The sequence below is a fragment of the Cherax quadricarinatus genome, chromosome 18 (genome assembly GCF_038502225.1).
Source record: "Cherax quadricarinatus isolate ZL_2023a chromosome 18, ASM3850222v1, whole genome shotgun sequence".
Taxonomy (NCBI): Eukaryota; Metazoa; Arthropoda; class Malacostraca; order Decapoda; family Parastacidae; genus Cherax; species Cherax quadricarinatus.
In genome coordinates this window covers 24,755,624-24,781,900 of record NC_091309.1, presented here as the reverse complement: position 1 = coordinate 24,781,900, position 26,277 = coordinate 24,755,624, and the positions used below count along the sequence as shown (strand labels likewise).

The following is a 26,277-nucleotide window of genomic DNA, read 5'->3' as shown; positions in this document are numbered from 1 at the left end:
TGGACAAGTCTTCAAGAGGTAACTTAACAAGTTCCTCTGCCAAGTGCTGGATCAACCAGGCTGTGATGGGTACATGGGCCAGCAGCAAGAACCTGGTTGACCAGGCAAGTAGCAGACAAGCCCGGCCTGGAGCCAGACTGAAGGAGGACTCTAGAACCCACTGAAAGTACAGTGAACCTTCAGTTATTGGCTGTTCCGCTTATCGGCCAATTCGCTTATCGGCCGGATTCTTGGCTTCCAGTTATCGGCCACCGATGCTCGCATGTTCCTGAGTCAGCGCAGCTGTGCTGCTGGCCGAGTGAGGAAGCTTCTGCTTATTCATCCAAACTTTTCGTTATAAATCATTGTTTTTCTTTGTTATTTATTAAGTGCAACTGCAAAATTAGTAAGCATGGCCCCAAAGAAAGTTCCTGTGGTAAAGAAAGGGAGAAACATGATGGAATTTAAGAGAGAAGTGACTGAAAAATTTGAGAGTGGTATGCGAGTGTTGGAACTCACTAGGATGTATGGGAAAACAAATCTACCATCACTTCCATCCTGGAAAAGAAAGAACAAATCAAGGAAGCTGATGCTGTGAAAGGACTAAATGTGATAACAAAACAAAGGTTGCCAATAATGGAAGATCTGGAAAAGTTATTACTGTTGTGGATCAGGGAAAAACAATTAGTGGGATATAGTGTTGTGGAGTCAGTGATTTTTGAGAAGGCAAAGCAGTTGTATGTGGATCTTGTAAATAAAATGACTGGAACGAGTGCTGCTGTTAGTGAATTTAGGGCCAGCAAAGGCTGGTTTGAAAGATTTAAGAAGCGTAGTGACATACACAGTGTGGCAAGGCATGGAGAGGCTGCAAGTTCTAATAAATGTGCGGCTGAAAAATCTGTGCAAGATTTCAAGGGGTGCGTAGAGGCTAAAGGATTCCTCCCCCAAGAAGTGTTCAATTGTGAAGAAACAGGCCTGTTTTAAAAGAAAATGCCAAAGAGGACCCACATTATGCAGGAGGAAAAGGCCCTGCTTGGACAGAAGCCTATGGAAGACAGGCTTAGTCTTTTGTTTTGTGCTAATGTTACTGGGAATTTCAAAGTGAAGCCTTTACTGTTGTATCACTCTGAAAAATCCCAGTGTTCAAGAAACACAATGTGGGGGCTAACAATAATGCATGGGTCACAAGGCAAATTTTCAAAAAGTAGGTGAAAAAATACCTCCTGGAACATAAATTGTCACTCAAGTGCCTCCTGGTACTGGACAATGCTTCTGCTCAGCCTCCAAAGTTGGTAGACCTATTGTCATCTACACAGAGTGATGACCAAATATTGGATGGAAGAACAGAGGCCAAATCATTTATAGCAAGGAGAAAATTTGTTGTGCTCAGAACACATCCCTGAGGGACACCTTCAGCTTGGACAAAGTCCGGGGAGAGCACATTATTGACTCAAACATGGAAATGTCTGTCAGTTAAAAAATTTTTAAGGAAAGATGGTAGATTGCCTTGGAGGCCTAAGGAGTGGGCTTGGGCCAAAATATTATACCTCCAAGTTGTGTCATATGCCTTCTCAAGGTCAAAAAACATGGCAATAACTGAGTGGTTATTCGCAAAGGCATTACGAACATACGTATCCAAACACAGTAAGGGGTCTATGGTAGAACGGCCCTTACGAAAACCCTATTTACAAGTGGAGAGACTGTTGTGCGTCTCTAAATACCACATTAAACATCTATTTACCAGACGTTCCATCACTTTGCAAACTGCACTGGTAAGAGCGATGGGACGAGAGTGGGAGGCTTCATGTCCCATAGTACCCGGTTTGTGGAAAGGGAGAACAATGGCAGATTTCCACAGCTGTGGAAGAACTCCTTGTGACCAAATAAAATTGAAAAGGCCTAAGAGGACTGCAAGGGCTGACTGATGTAAATGTTGTAACATACGAATATGAATGTCGTCGGGCCCAGCTGTCGATGATCAGCAAGCTGAGAGTGTTGCCTCCAGTTCCTGAAGTGTAAAAGGCACATTATACTGTTCTTCTCTGAGAGAAGAAAATTCCAAGGGTGCTAACTCTCTGGCAGACTTTGAGGAAAGAAATGAGGGGCAGAGATGGAGCCCCAGAGAAATACGGACCAGATGATTGCCAATTTCAATGGCAACATCTAGAGGGTTTGCTATATCAACACCAGCAACCCGCAGAACAGGAGCCGGGTCAGGGGAATATTTACCACTCAGTTTCCGTACTTTTTTCCAGACTGCACTCAAAGAGGAAGCAGAGGTGATGGTGGAGACATAATCTCGCCAGTAAGTGTGTTTAGCATCACGGATGACACGGCGAGCGATCACACGCTTCTGCTTAAAATCAAGAAGTCTCTCAATGGTTCTATTATACCTGTACCTGCCCGACGCAGCACGTTTCAAACGTGCTGCATGAGCACAAGCAGAAGACCACCAAGGCACGCATTTCTGAGAATGCCTGTCCAAGGTTTGGGGTATAGAATGAGGAGCTGCGGTTAAAACTGAGGATGAGAAGAGGTGTAAAAGCTCATCAATGGAGGACGAAGAAGGAACCTCACTAAATACAGTTAGTTGTGAGTAAAGGTCTTAATTTGCCTGATCAAACTGCCAGCGTGGGTTACGAAGAGGTGGTGAATATGAAGGGGAAGTAAGAATGATTGGAAAATGATCGCTGTCATGTAAATCCGGGAGAACAGACCAGGTGAAGTCTAGTGCAGTGGAGGAACAGCAGACTGAGAGATCGATGCAAGAGAGAGTATGAGTACGATGATCAAAATGGGTGTGCGTACCTGTATTTAAAACATGGAGGGGGTGGGAAGCAAGAAAAGCCTCTAGCTGAATGCCACGGAAATCACAGTGAGACCCCCCCAGAGAAAATGATGGGCATTAAAATCGCCAAGTAACAGAAGTGGTGGCAGTAATGACAAAACAAGAAAGGCAATATCCGGAATAGATAATGCTCGAGAAGGAGAGAGGTACAAAGAACAGAGTGTATACCACCTATGCAGGTGGATACGGGTTGCTGTGTAATGCAGCGAAGTACGAACAAATAGTTGATGGTACAGAATATCAGTGCGTAGAAGAAGGGCACTTTCATTAAAGGTCCCATCAGGAAAAGGATCCGAAGAATACAATAAATTATAGCCCGAGATGGTGACGTGTACTTAGCTCAGTGGTGACGTGTACTTAGCTCAGTGGTGACGTGTACTTAGCTCAGTGGTGACGTGTACTTAGCTCTGTGAAGACCTGTTTGTGTGCTCTTGAGTGGTGACCTGTACTTTGAGTGCTGACCTATACTTAACTCTGTGAAGAAGTGTCTTGTTTGCTCCCGTGGACTGAACCAAGATGCCCTCCATCGAGCAACTTTACCAGCAACTTAAGGAAGAATTGAGGGCAGCGAAGATGGAGATACGGCGATTGACCGAGGAAAACAAGAGGATTCGTAGTAGTCCTCCTGTTTCGAGTCCTCAGGTCAAGAAGGGATCGTGGTCAGTGGCTGGACAGCAGGGGACGACGAAGTTGACGATCAAGAAGACGAATGGAAAGCCAGAAACGATGAAGAAGAAAGAGACTGCTGTGGAAACTCCCGTGGAAACCTCCAACGCATTCTCGGTGCTACCCGACGAATGTGAGTCTACTACTGGGATCGTCACGACGAACGACAACAAGAAAGGTAAGAATATTGTTGTTGTTGGGGATAGCCAGGTTAGATACATGGATAGGGCATTCTGCTTGAAGGACAGGAGTAGGAGACAAAGGGTATGCTTTCCTGGGGCTGGGATGGAGGACATTGTTAGCCGGCTTGACAACATCATGAACGGTAATGGGATCAATCCTATTATTTGCCTCAGTGCTGGAGGCAATGATGTAGGCAAGCGTAGAAGTGAGGATTTAGTTAGAAAGTTCAGGACAGCTATAGACATGATTAGGAAGAAGGGGGGGCGCCCTGTTATATGTGGCATTTTGCCAAGAAGAGGTGTTGGTAATGAATGGTTGTCCAGAGCAATTGGTATTAATTGTTGGCTGGATAAACACTAAGGATAATGCAGTACCATTCATTGACAACTGGGACAACTTCTATGGCCGAAATGACATGTATGCCAGGGATGGGGTTCACTTATCCAGGGCAGGTGTGGGTTTTCTTGCTAACTCAGTTGAGGGGGTTGTTAGGACTTTAAACTAGGATTAGTTAGAGGTATGGGTTTAGAAATGATTAATAATGAGTATGGATATGTTGACTTATGCTCTGATATTAAGAATCTTAATAGTAACTGTCATGGAGTAACTCTGGGTAATGATAATTTCAGAAATTGTGTGAAAACAAAGATGAATAGGAAAAATGTGCAGAAGAAAAAACATATGATGGTATTTTATGCGAACAGTCGAAGTGCAAGAAATAAAATTAATGAACTACGTTTGGTAGCATGTGCTGGGAACTTTGATATCATTGCATTAACTGAAACGTGGTATGATTTAAAGAGTCGGGATATGACTGCTGAGTGTAATATTCAGGGATTTAAGTTATTCAATGTGGATAGATGTAATGGGAAGGGGGGAGGAGTTGCATTGTATGTTCGAGAAAATATTAATTGTTGCATAAAAACAGGTATAAAAATAGATGGAGCAGTAACAGAGTCTGTTTGGGTAGAGTTCGTGGAGGGTCAAGAAAAACTAATTCTAGGTGTAATATACCGACCTCCAGGCTTGGATCACGATAGAGGGAGACTTCTTTGGGACGAAATTGTTAGGGCTTCTGGACACAGTAACGTAGTCATAGTAGGGGACTTTAACTTTAGCCAAATTGACTGGAATTCTTTGACAGGTAATCTAGAGTCCAGTGACTTCATGGAAACAGTTCAGGACTGTTTTCTGAAACAGAGTGTAACTGAACCTACCAGGGGTAATAATTTGCTAGACCTAGTCTTGTCAAATAAGGAAACACTCGTGAATAATCTGGAGATCACTGAAGAGCTTGGCGCAAGTGATCACAAATCCATCACCTTTAGCATTAATTGGGAACGCAAGAATAATGATAATACAGTAAAAATCCCCGATTTTCGTTCTGCCGATTATAATGGACTTAGGGAACATCTGTCTAATCTTGATTGGGGTTATCTAGCTAATGATTTTATTGACGATAATCATACTTATGAATATGAAGGGATCTGCTTTTATGATTGTTTTCTTAATAATGTACACAGTGCCCAGAGTATATACATTCCCCAGAGAGAAATTAGGTCTAATAATAACGATCCCAAATGGGTTAACAGGAGGCTAAAGCATCTATTAGGGGAGAAAAGGGGAATTTATAGGCGCATCAGAAGAGGAGAGGTTAACCTTACTGACCAATATGTTCAGCTTAAAAGAGAAGTAAAAAAGGCGATTAGAAAGGCTAAACGTGACTATGAAATTAGAGTTGCTAATGAATCAAAGACTAATCCAAAGGGGTTCTTTCAAGTGTATAGGACAAAGGTGAAGGAAAAAGTAGGACCTCTGAAATCTGGGAATGGACAGCTGACGGATAATGAACTGGAAATGTGTTCCTTATTTAATGACTATTTTTTGTCAGTTTTTACACAGGAAGATGTAAATGAGATTCCAGTAATTAACAATTATTTAGTTCCTGATGAATTTAAGTTAACTAATATTACTGTCACGAGGGACATGGTTATTAAACAGATAGACAAACTGAAACAAAATAAGTCCCCGGGACCCGATGAGTTGTTTTCAAGGGTACTTAAGGAATGCAAGATGGAGCTTAGTCAGCCATTAACGAGTGTATTCAATGCGTCCATCCTTACCAGTGTTGTGCCAGAGATGTGGAAGATGGCTAATGTGGTTCCTATATTCAAATCAGGGGATAAGTCCACTCCTTCAAATTACCGTCCAATAAGCCTGACATCTATAGTGGGCAAGTTATTAGAATCAATTATAGCTGACATTATCAGAAGTCACCTTGAAGAGCATAACTTGATAAATGAATCTCAGCATGGATTCACGAGAGGTCGTTCCTGCCTGACAAACTTACTGACGTTCTTCAATAGAACATTTGAGGCAGTTGACAGTGATAAGGAATATGATATTGTTTATTTGGATTTTAGTAAAGCCTTCGACAGAGTACCTCACAAGAGACTCTTAAGAAAAGTGGCAGCTCATGGTATAGGAGGTAAAGTTCTAGCATGGATTGAGGCATGGCTTACCAATAGAAAGCAGAGAGTTACCATTAATGGAGTGAAATCTGAATGGGGATTAGTCACTAGTGGCGTTCCACAAGGATCAGTTTTAGGCCCTCTCTTGTTCATAATTTACATTAATGACCTTGATGAAGGGATTACTAGTGACATGAGTAAGTTTGCTGATGATACAAAGATAGGCCGTATAATTCACTCTGAGGAGGATATCAATGAACTCCAGGACGATTTGAACAAATTAATGTCTTGGTCTGAGAAATGGCAGATGAAGTTTAATGTGGATAAGTGTAAGGTACTTGCCCTTGGTAATGAAAATAACCCTCGAAGCTATAATCTAGGTGAAGTAGAGCTTGGTCATACAGAATGTGAAAAAGACTTGGGAGTCATGGTAAGCAGAAATCTAAAGCCAAGACAGCAGTGCCTCAGTGTGCGCAACAAGGCCAACAGATTACTTGGATTTATCTCAAGAAGTATAAGTAACAGAAGTCCAAAAGTTATTTTGCAGCTCTATACATCACTAGTGAGGCCTCATTTGGATTATGCTGCTCAGTTTTGGTCCCCTTACTACAGGATGGACATAGACTCATTAGAGAACATACAGAGAAGAATGACTAAAATGATTTACTGTGTAAGGAACCTCCCGTATGAAGATAGACTTAAAGCCTTAAATCTCCACTCTCTGGAGAGGCGTAGAATGAGGGGAGATATCATTGAAGTGTATAAGTGGATGACGGGCATAAACAAGGGAGACATTAATAAAGTACTGAGGGTGTCGAACCAGGTAAGAACCAGGAATAATGGATTTAAGTTGGATAAATTTAGATTTAGAAAGGACATAGGTAAGTACTGGTTTTCTAACAGAGTTGTAGATGCGTGGAACAGTCTTCCCAGTGGGCTGATAGAGGTTAGGACCTTGGGTAGCTTTAAGAAGAGACTGGACAAATATATGAGTGGGAGGGGCTGGGTTTGATTGGTGTCAAGGGGTACGGGAGTTATTTCTTGAGTAGCTTTAGGTAGATGTCGTTTTGATAAGGACCTGCCTCGTATGGGCCAGTAGGCCTTCTGCAGTGTTCCTACATTCTTATGTTCTTATGTTCTTATAACAGCAGAGTGTAATTTTGGTTCTTGCAAGCAAACACCAACAGAGGAAAATTGGGAGAGCAACGTCTGAAGCTCACCCTGATTACCCCTAAGGCCGCGTATATTCCACTGTAAATAGGCCACGATTGGCAATGATAAAGATACTAGAAATCCGCAGGTAAGGGTACTTACGGACTAGAGGGGTTAGAGAAGTTCACATGCGGTGGCAGCCGAAAACGTTCAAGCAGCGAAGGAACAGTGCGCTGTGAAGAAAGGAGTTGCGCAGATGGAGAAGAGGAAAGAGAAGGAACAGAGGGTGGATCAGTGTCCATCGATGGTTTGGTCTCTGCAATATATTCAGAGATTGCTTCAAGTGTTTCGGAGTTCAGAGACGTCATATGGGAGACAATATTGGAGATGGAAGGATGAGTAGTTTGAGTAAAGATCGGAACTGTAATGGACTGTATCAAGGGAGGGAGGGGGCAAAAGGGTGAAGGGAACTGGAGAAGTGTGGGAGGGGACAGAAGAGGCAGAAACCTGGGAGGTGGCAGAAGAGGAAGAAACTTGGGAGGGGACAGAAGAGGAAAGCACAGTATGAGGAGGAGGATGAACCTCCACGCTTGTATCCGAGCCAGCGAAAGGGCAAGACCCAGGTACAGAGACTGGGAAGGTAAAGTGTGGAGGTGGATGAAGAGAAGGAGGGGTTAAAGGAGATTTTTTGGACTTCTGAGAAGCAGAGGGACGATTGGGAGGTGGTGTCGTACGAGGTCGTGTCAATACCGGGGTTTGTGAGGGAGAACATGAAGAAGTGAGAACAGACCGAGGTGTTGAAATAGGGACATCTGAGCCCAGGACAGCAAAAGAATTAGATACAGGAGGGACTATGGGACTGGCAACCGCAGAGGTGGTTGCAGAAGATGGGACTCCAGAAGTGGGGAGACGTTTCGTAACATGAGAATAAGAAACATGGGGTAGTCTCCCTTGGAGGCGGAGATGAGAAACCGCCATAGCATAAGGGAGACCTTCTGCCTCTTTGAGGCAACGAATTTCCAGCTCATTCAAGTAGACCTGGCAACGGCGAGAGTACGAAGGGCGAGCCTCATGACAATTAAGGCAAGAGGGAGGTCGACTGCAAAACGTATTAGAATGGTCATCGGCAACACAGACTGGGCATTCGGCTATAGATCTGCGATATTTTGTTGGGTGGCCAAATCGCCAGCAATTTCTACACTGTTGCGGTGTAGGGATCACCTTTCGAACTTGTAACCGATGTCCTGCTACATAAACAGAGGATGGGAGTTCATGGCTGTCAAAAGTTAAATGAACCACATTGCAAGGGTATCGTCTCCGCCCGCGGGCAGGAAGAACATAAGTGTCTACCTTGAGAATTGGGAGATCTTGGAGTTCCAGCTTTTCGAGAATGTCATTGCCACATGTCTGGAAATTCTGTTGGACTATGGTATAGGGCAGAATGACAGTACCACTACAAGAATTGAGGGAATGATGTTTTTCGATAGTGATAGGAATAGTATCGATATGTGAAAGAAGAGAAAGATCATGAACTTGGGTAGCATTCTGGACTCTGATGATACGCGTACCACTCTTAAGAGCATAAAAGGAAATATCTCTACCAACATGGCGTAGGAGCGCTTTGCCAATGCATACTATGGTCGGAAAGATAGGTAGTGGGAGAGGCCCGTCTTAAAGTAAAGAATTTAGTCCATTGTGTGGTCTGAAACTGAGTGTGGAGAGGGAGTGCATGACGTGTCGGTCTCTTCCGAGTAGAATGGGAAGGTAACGAAGTAATGTCATCAGGAGATTGTCGTTGGCGTTTAGAAGTGAGACCAGAGTTGGTCCGACATGGGACGGGCTGGCGATTCGAAAATTGCTGCACCGTAGAGGGAGAGGCCGGAAGCATAGTCAAAGGAGAGCAGAGGTGAGACAAATCGAAGGAGTCAGTCGAAACCCCGGCACCTGAAGCGGGTGATGAAACAGCACCAACAAGAGGTACAGGGGTCTTAGGAGTGTCTGAAGAGTGGCCAAAAGACGAGGTGAGGTCAGAACGGGGTGCGGTAACAATAAGGGGCCCAGGGGTAGCGGGGTCATGGATTGGGGACTCCATGGTTAGGTTACTTCTTTCTTTTTGTTTTTAAGAAAAAAAAAGAAAGAAAAGAAAATAAAAATAAAAAAAAAGAATAAAAAAAAGAGGGGACCGGGGAGGGATAGTTCCTAGGAGGAATGAAAGGGCCAGAAATCTCCCTCCGCGCCCAAGAGGACCTCAGCACCGCAAGTAGCGCAGATGCAGCATAGAACCTGTACCATACCCTACCCTTCAGGCCAGTAAACCAGCAATCCGGGATAGCAACCTCACATCTGCCGAGCCACCTCGGTGGATAAAAGAGAGGGCGGCCAGATATCCGCCACAAAGCATACCTCCTTCGGCCACCACCCCTGGAATCCGAAAGGTGGCTTCCAGAGATACACTCATCGCCCGAAAGACACCCAAAGCCACCCTCCGGGATACCGGAGAGGGATCAGGACATCCCCAGGCGATCCAGATTCCATGGCAAACTACGACACCGCCAAGAACCTCAACGGAATGGGATGGACCCTGGTACCCTTTCCCCTTCCTAGGAACTAACGTGCCTGTGGGAAAATTCCAAAGGCCAAAAAAAGAAGGGCAAAAGGAAAGGGTGGGGGAAAGGAGGAGGAGGAAAGGAAAAAGGGGAGGATGGGGAGGATGGGATAGGGAGGGGGGATTGGGGGGTAATTAGGTTCGGTCTGAGGAAGGAGACCGACAGGTCTAATTCCTCAGACCAAGAGCCTCTTCACCACGCCAAGGAGCCCCCCTTGAAGAGGATTAATCTCTAAAAAATGTATTTTTTGTGAATATTTTTGGGTGTCTGAAACTGATTAATTGTACTTACATTAATTCTTATGGGAATAATTATTTTGGTTATCATCCATTTTGGTTTTAGGCCGGCCTTCTGGAACGGATTACAGCCAATAACCAAGGGTTCACTGTATATGAAGAGTAAAGGTATATCAATATAAGAGCAGTAAAGAGGTGAAACCAATTTAAGAACCCTTCATGAGAGACTAAACTCACTCACTGCAAAGCTAAGAAGTATTACACTTACCTAAATGATGATCCTCTTGACAGAACTCTGGTCTTTTGACGTGGAACTTTTTTGACGTGTGAACATCGGAAGAACCCATGGTGCTCGACACATTTTTTCCAAAAATTTTTGCATTCATTTCGGCCATCAAAGAAGAACTCAACAATATCCTTGTAATAGCCCTGTAACATTGTTTGCATTTGATAAACTAATTTAAACACTCCCATTTATACTTCCCTGAGCTTCAAGAAAAGTTTAAACTACAGCATTACAGTAAAACAGGCCTCTGCCAAAATTTTTATGTACAAATTTGGATTTAGAGGGAAAATTAACAGAGACAGTAATACAAAGAAAAATAAAAGTCATAATACCATGTCTAGAATGATGCACAAATAAACCACACTCAAAGAGGAAACTTTAACAATGTTTCAGTCCGTTTAAGAATATTATCCAGATGTGACTTGATAATACTTCAGGAAGAACCACAACTTTCCCTAAAATTTCCTCTCTCAGTAAGTTATTTGTGAACAGTACTACAATTTTGACTAGAAATTATATTTTTTATATACTCACATTTTAAGTCACACTACTGTATTCAAATTCTAATTTAAGGGAATATAAATTACAAATGTTTATGTTCACACCATTGTCTTCAACTAATAATAACGACAAACCTATACAAACCTGACTATAAAATATTGAGGAACATTAAAAAAATTCACATTACCCCTAACACAAACCAAAAATGGCACAATTTTTGTCATAGTTTGTCATACTATTACTGTATTAGGAATTTAAGTATTATGCAACTGTACACATGAAATGTTGCCTTAATGATTTATATGTAGTCAATAAACCTTAAACCTAACAGAAAGAGACTGCAAATATTGTATTTCATATCACAGCAAGAGAGAAGTCTCCTTTCCTCCACTCTCTACAAACCCAGAGTTCTTTCCCACACCACTCAATATAATTACTAAATTTGCAGTTCTTGACCAATCTTTAAAGGAACAAATATGAGTGCATCATGCTGAATAAAATGAACATACACAAAATATCAATGCATTTGATAATGAAAAAAATTTTGAAAATAATACAGTACAATAGCTAGAATTCAGTTTTACCCGTGATCTTCTTGTGGTTGGTTTTGAGGGTTATCCTACCCTCACAGCCCAGCCTAAAGCCAAACAAAATTGTAAATATTAAATCTATAGTTTCTGACCAATCTCTTCCAAACAAATATGATCTCACCACATATGCACAAAATGAACATGTTCAAAGCATCAAAACATATTATGAAAAAAGAAAGAACAAATAATTTCCATAAAATTAAATAAATATTCCCAGTGTTTATATCCTCAGATTCTCATTCATAACAAATTACTTAATTTTAAAGTGTGCTGTTTGTATGTGCGTATGTTCATAATTCAAGTATTCCTTGTACAATGAATTATTTATCACAAATTGTCACTAACACTTCTTATTTAGTCTCAAATAAAATTTCAGGTCACCCACCATTTTTAAATCAATACTACAAATAGCATTTTTAGCGATAAAGTACTGTATTTAAGTTTGAAATTTGTTTCTGAAGCAACAAAACATAAAATAACTGTATTAGAAAAGAAAACTTGACAAAAAGAGATTCTCTTATTTATTTTTCTTTAGCAAACTCAAAAATCCTTAAAATGTTTACCCTTTCCCAAAAATCTGCTTATGTACTGGACAAAATGAACAAAAAACCACAATACCAGATTTTGTCCATAGTATTAGTGTCCAATGTCTTCTGAAGTATCAGACTAGCCCAATGACTGACATTTGTCCAGTATGGGCCAGAACGGCCACATCCAGGACCTCTTCTTTTTCGTTGTTTGTCCCTGAGCAGTAGGCTACCCACATCAGTTTACTGTTTGTGCTCGTCCACACATACACTTCTCATTCACACTCTAACTTTCCCTGGATTTACAGCTTTGTGTGACTTTATAAACATATTAAGTAAAGTGCAATTAACAATGATTTCCAAAGCAAGTGGTGAGCCAAGAGGAAACATTGTTTCCAGCATTATGGAGAAATTTAAACTAATAAAGAAGATTAAGTCTGGCATCTAAGTGGCATGGGTATGCGAGGAATACTGTATTAAACGAAGTGTCTGATATCCGTAGAATCAGGACAAACTTACAGACTATGATCTCATGTTTAGTGTAGACATCAGTGAATACAGCTCCTCTGACTCGGAATAACTTTTATAGTACTGTACGTTATTTACATTAATCATATTCACCTTTTCATGATGGAGAGATGAGGTGTAATCTGCTATGATCAATGACAATGACTCAGACTAACTTTTATTGAGTCACTATTATTGATAACAGCAGTATACACCTCATCTCTCCACCATGAAAAGGCGAGTAAAATTATTGAAAATAACACATGCGTGTTGTAAAAGTCAACTAAAATGCCGGGAACAATGGGCTAGTAACCCCTTTTCCTGTAAAGATTACTAAAAAGAATAATAAGAAGAAAATTGTCAAAGTGGGAAGTCTGAATGTGCGTGGATGTTGTGCAAATGATAAGAAAGAGATGATTGTGGATGTTATGAATGAGAAGAAACTGGATGTCCTGGCTTTAAGTGAAACAAAGCTGAAGGGGGTGGGAGAGTTTCAATGGAGAGGAATAAATGGGATTAGGTCAGGGGTTTCAAATAGAGTTAGAGCTAAAGAAGGAGTAGCAATAATGTTGAAGGATAAGCTATGGCAGGAAAAGAGGGACTACAAATGTATAAATTCAAGGATTATGTGGAGTAAAATAAAGATTGGATGTGAAAAGTGGGTTATAGTAAGCGTGTATGCACCTGGAGAAGAGAGAAGTGTAGAGGAGAGAGAGAGATTCTGGGAAATGTTGAGTGAATGCATGGGGAGTTTTGAATCAAGTGTGAGAGTAATGGTGGTTGGGGATTTCAATGCTAAAGTGGGTAAAAATGTTATGGAGGGAGTAGTAGGTAAATTTGGGGTGCCAGGGGTAAATGTAAATGGGAAGCCTTTAATTGAGCTATGTGTAGAAAGAAATTTGGTAATAAGTAATACATATTTTATGAAAAAGAGGATAAATAAATATACAAGGTATGATGTAGCACGTAATGAAAGTAGTTTGTTAGATTATGTATTGGTGGATAAAAGGTTGATGGGTAGGCTCCAGGATGTACATGTTTATAGAGGGGCAACTGATATATCGGATCATTATTTAGTTGTAGCTACAGTTAGAGTAAGAGGTAGATAGGAAAAGAGGAAGGTGGCAACAACAAGTAAGAGGGAGGTGAAAGTGTATAAACTAAGGGAGGAGGAAGTTCGGGCGAGATATAAGCGGCTATTGGCAGAAAGGTGGGCTAGTGCAAAGATGAATAGTGGGGGGGGGTTGAAGAGGGTTGGAATAGTTTTAAAAATGCAGTATTAGAATGTGGGGCAGAAGTTTGTGGTTATAGGAAGGTGGGGGCAGGAGGAAAGAGGAGTGATTGGTGGAATGATGAAGTAAAGGGTGTGATAAAAGAGAAAAAGGTAGCTTACGAGAGGTTTTTACAAAGTAGAAGTGTTATAAGAAGAGCAGAGTATATGGAGAGTAAAAGAAAGGTGAAGAGAGTGGTGAGAGAGTGCAAAAGGAGAGCAGATGATAGAGTGGGAGAGGCACTGTCAAGAAATTTTAATGAAAATAAGAAAAAATTTTGGAGTGAGTTAAACAAGTTAAGAAAGCCTAGGGAAAGTATGGATTTGTCAGTTAAAAACAGAGTAGGGGAGTTAGTAGATGGGGAGAGGGAGGTATTAGGTAGATGGCGAGAATATTTTGAGGAACTTAAATGTTGAGGAAGAAAGGGAGGCGGTAATTTCATGCACTGGCCAGGGAGGTATACCATCTTTTAGGAGTGAAAAAGAGCAGAATATAAGTGTGGTGGAGGTACATGAGGCATTACGTAGAATGAAAGGGGGTAAAGCAGCTGGAACTGATGGGATCATGACAGAAATGTTAAAAGCAGGGGGGGATATAGTGTTGGAGTGGTTGGTACTTTTGTTTAATAAATGTATGAAAGAGGGGAAGGTACCTAGGGATTGGCAGAGAGCATGTATAGTCCCTTTATATAAAGGGAAAGGGGACAAAAGAGATTGTAAAAATTATAGAGGAATAAGTTTACTGAGTATACCAGGAAAAGTATACGGTAGGGTTATAATTGAAAGAATTAGAGGTAAGACAGAATGTAGGATTGCGGATGAGCAGGGAGGCTTCAGAGTGGGTAGGGGATGTGTAGATCAAGTGTTTACATTGAAGCATATATGTGAACAGTATTTAGATAAAGGTAGGGAAGTTTTTATTGCATTTATGGATTTAGAAAAGGAATATGATAGAGTGGATAGAGGAGCAATGCGGCAGATGGTGCAAGTACATGGAATAGGTGGTAAGTTACTAAATGCTGTAAAGAGCTTTTATGAGGATAGTGAGGCTCAGGTTAGGGTGTGTAGAAGAGAGGGAGAATACTTCCCGGTAAAAGTAGGTCTTAGACAGGGATGTGTAATGTCACCATGGTTGTTTAATATATTTATAGATGGGGTTGTAAAAGAAGTAAATGCTAGGGTGTTCGGGAGAGGGGTGGGATTAAATTATGGGGAATCAAATTCAAAATGGGAACTGACACAGTTACTTTTTGCTGATGATACTGTGCTTATGGGAGATTCTAAAGAAAAATTGCAAAGGTTAGTGGATGAGTTTGAGAATGTGTGTAAAGGTAGAAAGTTGAAAGTGAACATAGAAAAGAGTAAGGTGATGAGGGTATCAAATGATTTAGATAAAGAAAAATTGGATATCAAATTGGAGAGGAGTAGTATGGAAGAAGTGAATGTTTTCAGATACTTGGGAGTTGACGTGTCGGCGGATGGGTTTATGAAGGATGAGGTTAATCATAGAATTGATGAGGGAAAAAAAGTGAGTGGTGCGTTGAGGTATATGTGGAGTCAAAAAACGTTATCTACGGAGGCAAAGAAGGGAATGTATGAAAGCATAGTAGTACCAACACTCTTATATGGATGTGAAGCTTGGGTGGTAAATGCAGCAGCGAGGAGACGGTTGGAGGCAGTGGAGATGTCCTGTCTAAGGGCAATGTGTGGTGTAAACATTATGCAGAAAATTCGGAGTGTGGAAATTAGGAGAAGGTGTGGAGTTAATAAAAGCATTAGTCAGAGGGCAGAAGAGGGGTTGTTGAGGTGGTTTGGTCATTTAGAGAGAATGGATCAAAGTAGAATGACATGGAAAGCATATAAATCTATAGGGGAAAGAAGGAGGGGTAGGGGTTGTCCTCGAAAGGGTTGGAAAGAGGGGGTAAAGGAGGTTTTGTGGGCAAGGGGCTTGGACTTCCAGCAAGCGTGCATGAGCGTGTTAGATAGGAGTGAATGGAGACGAATGATACTTGGGACCTGACGATCTGTTGGAGTGTGAGCAGGGTAATATTTAGTGAAGGGATTCAGGGAAACCGGTTATTTTCATATAGTCGGACTTGAGTCCTGGAAATGGGAAGTACAATGCCTGCACTTTAAAGGAGGGGTTTGGGATATTGGCAGTTTGGAGGGATATGTTGTGTATCTTTATACGTATATGCTTCTAAACTGTTGTATTCTGAGCACCTCTGCAAAAGCAGTGATAATGTGTGAGTGTGGTGAAAGTGTTGAATGATGATGAAAGTATTTTCTTTTTGGGGATTTTCTTTCTTTTTTGGGTCACCCTGCCTCGGTGGGAGACGGCCGACTTGTTGAGAAAAAAGAAGAGAAGAGAACACACGGTACTATAAAATTAATATACAGTACAGTACTTTACTGTAGTGCTACAGGTTACAATACCTGTATTCCTAGTGTCTGGCTGTCTTCTGCGTTAGACAACTGGACGATCATGAAACACTGATTTCATAATTTGGAAGTTTTGGACAATCGGCGATCTTGTACATCCCCTTTCCTATATTACTCCATTAATAAGAGGGTTCACTATTTTTACTACTTGCCATTTCAAACTTAGTCTACTGTAATACTGTTTGTACAATATTTGTATTTCTTTATTGAAGTAGAAGACATGTTTAAAAACAGTGGTAATAATGTGAACTGAAAGAATACCGGTGATAATGAAGTGTTTTCATCAAGCAGACTTGTACTGTAATACTTGTAATACTGTGCCTAGATATGTACTAGAAATGTACTAGTGAGAAAAATTAAAATACATTACTAATATTAGCCCCACATTAACATTCCCCATTATTCAAAGCATGAAGAATGACTAAGAAAAAGTAAAGCATTTTTACTAACATCTTAAGTATTCAAAATAATGCAAAAACAATCTTTTACTGTAACGGGTTAAACAAAAATAGAATAATGAGAATTCTACAATTTAAGAAGTGTTCTTAATAATGATCACACAGAACATTAACAATGCAAGAGAGATTCATTAAAATGTAATAATGAATGATTTCTCACATTAACACATCTGTAAATAGTTATAATGTAGCAACTAGGACTTTTTCTCTTGTAATACTTATGAGCAGGGGTTTATAATTATGAATTTGGATAAAAGCATTTAGTGTAAAGATTTACAAGAGAGATTGTGTGTGGGTCAACACACCTCTGGCCACCGTCCTCCATATGGCAGCTTGAAGAAACAGAAATAAAATGTACTACAGTATTCCAAGAGCATCTGCACCCTTCTTTTCCTACTTGACCTTAAACATTAAGGGATCTCAATCTTTTATCTTATTTACAATATCTATGATTCATAATGTATTTTTTAGATATGAAATAAACACTATTTTAGTTAACAATCAAAACACTGTATTTTTTCTAATATTCCAGTTAGTTTAACAGTCCATATACGACATTTACATTATCATGCACTTTAATATGGATTCCACTGCTTCCATATACAGTATCTCTTATTTGAAACTTAAGGTGAAAGTAACAGTGCAAATTTTGTGATGAGTGAAGCAACTGCAGCACAGCCAGTAAGTTATTTAACTACATTAGAGCTACTTTTTCTCTGAAGACAGAATGAAATGTAAGTTTTGACACTTCAATAATGTGTAAATAATTCTATTTCTAGGCATCATCATATTGGATTGCCAAAAAAATCTTTCTGGTTACACAAAATAATTAATTTATTAATAAACAGAAATTTAATTCTGTATTTTTTAAGTGTACTATATACAAAATTACTGTACCCACATTTAATATTAGATAGTATATTGCTAAGTTATATAAATAGCAAATATGATGTTTACAACATTTGCAAAAACTGAAACAATTCAACATCAAGACCAGAGATTTGTTTTAATTTACATGAATGAGGTTATTATCCCAATTTTGAATTTTGAAGCATTTAGGTGTGATCAAACAGCAATAATGGTTGTGACAACCTGGCAGATACTCATCTATAAATGAACCTGCAAAGTTTCAAGCAACTATGACAAACTGCAAGATATAGATATATGATATGATTATAATTTGATCTTTTGGTCATGTAACACAAATTATAACCACCAAAAATGAATGCCATTATTGCTACAAATCTACACCATGCCAGTAAGGTAACGGCTGGCCAACAGTTAGTAAGTTAGAGACATGCTGTAGGCGGGCTGACAAAACACACAGCTGATTGACACATTACTCTACCTCGCCCTGAGTGGGGGGGGATGACCAGCCAATCACAAGGGGGAAAGGGGGAAATAAGAAATCATGTTGAAATTCACTGTAGGTACTATTAATTTCATTATAATTTTACATATAAATAATAGCAGAATATGTTCAGTAAGACTTAAAGTATATATTAAAGATTTTCCTACAATACAGAATATATAATTTCATAGTACAGTATATCAATTATGATATGGCACTTATTTCTATCCATTAATATATGTATATATAGTATCAGCCATCTTCACTGTACAACTACAGGTTTAAAGATATGACCTGAAAATCATTGAAATTTTGAAGCCCTACTGTACTGCTGAAGAGAGTACTTTAGTATTTTGTTTTAAATTTACTAAATACAACAAAGCTGTAAGCCCTATACTACAAGTAGAGATAACTACAACAATATAAGGTTTTTCAGTAACTATTTCATTTCCATAAAAAGCGTCTGAACACTTATAACTTGTGAGGCTTTAGCAGTGCTGTACTCAAATTCTTGTAACAATGATGAGTAACTTTAAATCTTCATGACAAAAATAAGAATGCAACAAGACTTGCTAGAGCTACTTAATAATGACAGGAATTTTTATTCAAATCAGTGACTCAGTGTAGCAAAATACACCAAAGGGAAAGAAAAGCCATCAAAACAAAAACAAAAAATGCTGATTTTCAGGAACATATGAGAAAATATGAGTTATGTTCACATCTAATAATCTAATTTTCATTATGAATAATTTACTTACATATCCTTCTGGATGTAATTTTGTTAAAAATCGTTTTCGTTTAAAGGAAAGTTTTCTTATCTTCGCCCAAGAGAAGGTATTGATCTTTGTGTAGTTCTGGAACACTAACACACCCATGTGTGCAACTGCAAGGTTTAGAGGCACACCTTCATTATCCTGTGAATGACAAGTACAATACTCAGTAACCTAGTACAAACCATAGCAAAGTAAGCATTAAGTGCATCGTTTATGCATTATTCTCCCTATATACAGTATGTAATTCCTGTAAATAATTTGGTGTTATGCAGCACGAAAAATTTCCAAACATTTCAGATATTTTCATGCACTACGTTGTTACATTCTGCAGCAATACTTAACCATTTGCTCTTGAGTTTTACATGCTGATTTGTAAAAGTATTATAGTTACTATGACTGAATTTGTGGGATGGATTGCGATACATAAGCACACAATGGAAAGATCACAATAAAAAAAAAAACTGGGATAAAAAAAATTACCATAATGTGAATATGAATCAAAAGTAAATTAACAAAAAATCCCAAATTATATTTTAACTCATCAAAGTTGTGATTTAATATGAAATCAAAGTCAGCCAACCAGCCAGGTATAGTAATATTAATAAAATAAAAATAAAATTAATTCATAAAATTCTTAAAGTGCCATACACTAGTAAATTTTCCCTTCCTGAGGAATGGCTTCATGCAGACTTCCAGACATTTTAGATACCTTCCAATATTAAAGATATTTAAAGAAACAGTCAAAGTTCTGCCAATGAATTATCCCACATGACTCATTTAGTACTGTATCATATAAGTAAAGAAGCAATGTGACTGAAATCACAAGATATGTCAACAAAAATCTAAACAGATTATGAGAAACAAATGGCCAGGAGTCAAGGAGACCATGAAAACCCAAGAAGAAAGCACTCTAAATAGAGAACCCCCCAAAAAATTAATATCAGTAATTTAGAACTGTAATAACATTATGCTAAAATGCAGAGGAGTCATTTACAAATTACTTGCAGTACACCAGCAGTGCAGAACAGATCATCCTCATCTTATAAACACGTGTGATTCCTGGTCTGACAATTTACAAATTAATTGTCTGTACAGAAAGCAACCGGACAATCAAAGGGCCTGCTTTACTCATGTTCATCTTACAGCTTGGCATTTGCAAGCTTCAGATTGGTTCCTAAGGGGGCGCCCTACCCTTCCTCAGAAAAAATATCCAAAAGTCATATACTTCCACTACTTTGAGGCCTATTGCAGGCTCCTCTCAATCTCAAACTGACTAAAATCATCTCCATTCACTAGCAGGTCATCCAGTCTGTTAATTGACATGAAGAAACAACCAATAAAACCATACACAACACCCTAGAAAACAATGGCAGTCGCTGTTTTAACCCAAATACAGGTCAGAGGTTCACTGTTTCCATTCCATCAGGCACTGCATGGGACAGGATTTCTTTGTTTATACTGCACACACTTTAACACACAGACCCATTCTCTCATGTCTAGATTAAAATCTACTGATTACAGCATACTGGAGGGCACTAAAATAGCGACATAGATCTACGTGATCGATACTGGTAAGAAAGGGTTAAGGGTTAATAGTATTATACTTTACTGAAAAAATCCACTTTGCCTACAATTAGTGCAGCAAACGCCAGAAAATAGAAACAATGCGAGTTGGCAGTCAAACAAATTATTCAGACTTTACTGATGTGCAATAATGTATAAAATTTTTGTAGCACTGAAATGTGTGACAGGAAGTATATAATAAAATGCATATTCTCAAGCTGGTCTATACTTGACCAGCTTGAGATCAAAATCATTATAAAGTAGTACAACAAACTAACAACTCCAGTGTAATATTGCATATTTGCTTGTTTTTTAACAATACCAGTCATCTCTCACCATGGTAGGGTGACCTAAAAAAAAAAAAAAAGTTGGCCCATTCACCACCAATCATTCAACAGCTGTTCTGCCAGCAGCACACAGGTATTACAATTCAAATGACCCTGCAACCTGCATCATCCATACTACTACTTCAGAGTGTAGGCATTATACTTCCCACCTCTAGGACTAACAATGAGTAACCAGATTCCCAAAATTCTTTCACCATTACCTTGCTCACATTCCAAGAGCATGTTAAGACATAAAAACCACTCGTCTCCACTCTGATCTAACAAGCTTACATATGCCTGTTGGTTGCTCAAACTCCCAACATTCAAAACCTTTACTCCCTCCCCCCAACCTTTTCTGGGACAACCCACACCCATAACGTACTTCAGCCAAGACTTATACACCACGAGGGTGTACAAGTCTTGGGACTCATCCTCTATATACATACATACAGTGTTATATTTAAGCTTTCTTCTAAAACCTTTGAGTTTAGTCTACTTACAACTCTTAACCCTTTGAGGGTCCGTCCCGTAGATCTACAGCTTTGAAGCCAGGGTCCAAGCCGTAGTTCTACACCATGAGCTCAGCTCACTCATAAGCTGTGAGCGGTAAATTTGAGCCTAGATATGAGAGAATACATCTATGTGGTAAGTGTGCCCCACATAAAACAAATCCTGCAGCACGCAGCGCATAATGAGAAAAAAAACTGCAACTGTATTTTGGATTATAACAGCGACTTTGCGGTGTTCTTTCATGTGTTTTTTTACAGTTGTATTCACGATTTCTTGGTCTCATTTGATAGAATGAAAGATATGTTACAGAAATTGAGATGATTTTGATTGTTTTTAATATTGAAAATGGCTTGAAACTGAGCTCAAAGTAGCGAAAATGTTCTATTTTTGCCGATGTTCAAGAGTAAACAAATTATGTCACGCATCTAATACATGTCAGCTGTTGGGTCTAGTATATGTTCACGAATGTGCTAATGTTATTTATACAATTATTACAATATTGCATATGAGTAAATCTTCTATTTTTTGGTATGAATAAAAATTCATTATGTGAATAAAAAATCAAAATGGAATTCATTTGTAAAGCCTGAAAACATAAGTAATAAATAGAGGAAATGTTAGTTTAGTACCAGGAATGCCTGCATTGTTTATTCTGGACCCTATTTTGAAAATGGAAATATTTTGAACTTTGTGTTAAAGTGGCCAAATTACCAATTTCTGATTATTTTACTGGGTAGTTGGAACAGTTGACTGGGTGATTTCTTGTGTTCAGTCGATAAAACAGAAGTAATACTAGTGAAATAGCTGAGATTTTGGTCGAGTGGAATAATGTAATTGGCCTAAAATGGGAGTCAAATTTGGCAAAATCACCGATGCATAAATATCACGGATGCAGCAATATTCGGAAGAGGGTAATTTCACCAATTTTCCATGAAATTTCACACTTTTTTGTTTTATTACCTTCAGAAAAAGATTCTCTACCATTTCATACGAATTTTTTTTTTTTTTTTTTTTTTTAATTCTTGGACCCTGGCTGCCACTCTGATATTTGGTCTCTGGGCTCTCAAAGGGTTAAAGCCACATACAGCTTCAGGGGCAATCAAGTAAAGAGGGCAAAAAAGAATTGTGTGTAGTAATTATTTGATATTAGCAGATTTGTTATCTACAGAACTTTACTATTCACATTTTTTAAGTTCATGCTGCAAATAACCTGAAATATTTGTGGTTGGTTGCAAGTGTACACAAGTCAAAATGAAGGGATAGAAAACAACATTATTTCATATATAGTATTATACATTGCTAATGTTAATAATGTATAACTGCTGTAAACTTCGTACACACAAACAGGTTAAAATAAAAAATGACATGGGAGAAGAGCAGCTTGCAGAGGCAGTACCAAAAGTATTACTATACAGGAAGGACTTAGAGGTGACATTCTGGTTGGAAGAGGGTTAGGAGACTTGTCTTTGAAGCAGCAACATTATTATTTTTATTTGGGGGCTCTGGGGGACTGATGGAATTTTGGGGGGCTTCAGCTCCCTGGCCCCACTCTTGGCACCATCCCCGATTATTCAAGTTACAAATGGTGATCAACACCAACAAATATACGAGACGTGCATTATTATTACATTTATAAAAGAGAAGTTTTAACCACTAAAGTTTTTAAAAAAGCAAGAGTATTACTTAATAACACCCATACCTTTGCAGGGTGCATTTTAATACCATACAATTCACATCTTCTTGCAGTTTCCAAGAGATTTAGATCAGCTGCAGCAGGTGTCATGCCCCTACAAAATATACACGTAAATAATTATTAAATACAGATCTGCAAATGACTATTGTATTCACATTAATATACAAAAATATTAAAAATCACCCAATACAAAATAAATTACAAACAACCCAAAAAAAATTTGAATGCATTTTTAATTACAGTTTAAGTAATCTTCACTTAACACAGAAGCATTGCACAAACTCTATAAATGGGTTCCTCACAGAAGATATGAAATGTTTGGCACATTTACAGAAACACACACATGGGATGTTTCAGACAAGAAGATATGACTGAAAAATTACAATGTTTACAGATGTGATAGAGTGAGCAGGTCACAGGGAGTAGTTCTATATGTGAAAGACACATTTTGTTGCACAGAAATGTCAAATTGAAATCAACAAATGATACAGTAGAAGCACTAAGTATTAAAGAAGAGAACAAGAATCTGGTGATTATCCTTGTATGTATACCATCAGAAAGGGTTGAGGAATTTATGGAACAGATAAGGAAAACAGATGCCTTGAAAACCCTGAAAATCACACACTAAATATCCTCCTTCGAGATTTCAACATTCCATATATAAACTGGAAGATAGTAAATCAGAGCATTGTACTAGAAATAGTAACTGAAGGCACATTACCCCAAAAGATACATACCAGAGGGTTAATGAAGCCTCACTGTGAAAAGATTGCTGTGAACAGATTACAGAACCCACTAGAAATTAAAATACACTTGCAGAATTGAGCTGTCTTGGTACAGAGGACATTTTCCATTCTTCACTGAGTTTCTACTAGTAATGAGTGCGAAGGGTTGGATTCCAGATGGACCTGCCTTCTTACTTCCAATAGTAGATCCCGTCCCCTACAATGTCTTTGAGATCTTCCACCTCGCCTTTGGCAGTATTTAAGACCCGGTTCTCATGTTTCAGCTTCATATCATTCCAGACCATGGAGCTGAACTCTTCTCCAGGCTGAGGAACTGACCACCTCAGATACTTTTTCTCCCTTTATATTTGACTGAAGAAGCCTACTGTGTAGGTGAAACATTTCACCAATAAAGAACCCAACTGTTGCACATGTGTCTTAATCTTCAAAATACACTGTATTTGATCTTCACAAACAATGAATTAATCAGACATGTAAGTCTCAAATACACTGTACTCTTATCACAACATCACAGAAGTACAAACAAGTATAAATATAGGAGTAGCAACTCCAGACATAGTATATAGTATAAGAAGGGATATTCAGTAAGTTTAACTTCAATAACCAGAGAATCACCTGGGACCAAATGAACAAAGAACTATTGAAACATACCCTGAGAAACAGTCAGGAGCACTATAAACCCCCACCAGTGCTTGAAAAAATGTAATACAAAAGTGTACAAGGACTGTACAAAATGTATACTGCTGAGAAAGACAAAAAGATGATCAAATATAGAAAGAGAGCAGAGAAGAAAAAGTGTTGAACAATGTGAATGTGTCACAATGAAGGAAAGATAACTTTGCTGAAATTAAAGAACTGGAACAATCATAGGGATGAAGCACAAAGGAAACTTAAACTAGGTGAAATCACTGAGGCCTTAAAAAGTGCAGACATAACTCCTTTGCATAAAGGAGGCACCAGACGACTAACCAAAAATTACAAACAAGTAACCCTAACATTCCACATCATAAAAGAATATGAAAGGGTCAGTACCATAAGGCATGGTCCTGGCACCTTTGTTTTTTCTCATATCTATAAGAAGCATATACTGTATATAAAAACACTCAACACAGTTTTTTTGTCATTACCTGTGGCTGATAGCAAAATATGTATGAAAACCACTTTGGTACAAGACACAGAAAAATTGCAAAATATAAGCAAAGTTTTCCAGTGAGCAGTAGAAAATAACATGATATTCCATGGTGACAAATTCAAAGTGCTTAGATATGAAAAGAATGAAAAACTCAAGAGGGAAACTGTATACAAAATGCAAGAGGACCACCAAATAGAGTGAAAGTAACATGCAAGGGATCTGTGTGAAATAGTGTCAGCTGAACAATCTTTTAAGGAATACAATAAGGCAATTATCACAATAGCCAGGAAAATAACAGGGTGAATAATGAGAACTTTCAAAACAAGGTAAATAATGCCAAAGGTTTAGAGTACTGTTCAGTGCTGACAGCTCCATTCAGGGTAGGAGAGATATCAGAGCTGGAATAGATCATTTACATCCCACATAGAACCAATGAAAGTGTAGTAGTGAAGACATTGTGAGCCTATAATAAAGTATCAGTTCTTTCAATCAAAAGGAATGAGAAGATAAGAGCTTGTGCATAAATTAACTCAGGTTATGGCCTCCAGAAAAGAATGACCTAGGTAACAGTTAAATAAGATGAAAAAATTAACAAGTGATGGGACTGAGCAGAAAACAAAAAAAAAGTACCACTAAATCTCATTTTAATACAGAAAAAATCCTTAGAGTACTATAAAACTGTGTGATGAGGAAGGACTGCCTGAACAAAGGTGAATGTTTAGTACAGGCTAGTACCACAAGTTCAAAATGTGCAATCAGTTGCATAATATTAAATTTTCTGAAATAAGTGTTTCACCAGACCATGCCGCTGCAGGAAATTTTCCTGCTCAACTGGAGGAAATTATTTCTGAGAGTTACTATGAACCACAGCAAGTGCTTAATACAGTGGACCCCCAGCTTACGATATTATTTCATTCCAGAAGTATGTTCAGGTGCCATTACTCAACGAATTTGGTCCCATAAGGAATATTGTGAATTAGATTAGTCCATTTCAGACCCCCAAACATACACGTACAAACGCACTTACATAAATACACTTACATAATTGGTCGCATTGGGAGCTGATCGTAAAGCGGGGGTCCACTGTACTGACACAACTAGTCTTCATTGGAAGAAGATGCCATCGTGATCTTAAATCAGCCATTAAGAGATAAGTGTTCCAGGAGTCAAGACTAAGGAATCACTTCACCTTGCTACTGTGCAGTAATGTCAGGTGATTTTAAGTGTAAGCCCATGGTTACTTATTGCTCCAAGATTCCATGTTCTTTGCAAGGTAAAACCACCTTACCTGTCAGCATGAATGACAGAGGAATTATTATAGACTAAACATCACTTCATTCCAGAAGTCATGTTTTACCTGTGCAAAAAATACTCTTGCATTCAAGATTCTCTTCACTCTTGATAATTCCTGTACTCATCTTGAATTCTTAGTGGATGTGCATCCACATGTAAAAGTTATGT

At 38.8% G+C, this 26,277-nt stretch overlaps 1 protein-coding gene across 6 annotated transcripts in view; it reads right to left on the bottom strand.

Moving 5' to 3' along the window:
- The window catches only part of Cdep (Chondrocyte-derived ezrin-like domain containing protein), a 628,747-nt gene that overhangs the window by 332,119 nt on the left and 270,351 nt on the right, over positions 1–26,277 (bottom strand). For 5 of the 6 annotated variants that reach the window (XM_070086348.1, XM_070086350.1, XM_070086352.1 and 2 more), the window contains exons 5-7: positions 22,945–23,032; positions 18,832–18,987; positions 10,410–10,570 (exon numbers count right to left, since the gene is read on the bottom strand). In XM_070086348.1, the coding sequence (XP_069942449.1) occupies positions 10,410–10,570; positions 18,832–18,987; positions 22,945–23,032 (405 nt within the window). The remainder of the gene's footprint in view (positions 1–10,409; positions 10,571–18,831; positions 18,988–22,944; positions 23,033–26,277) is intronic. The other variant, XM_070086349.1, reaches the window with a different exon arrangement.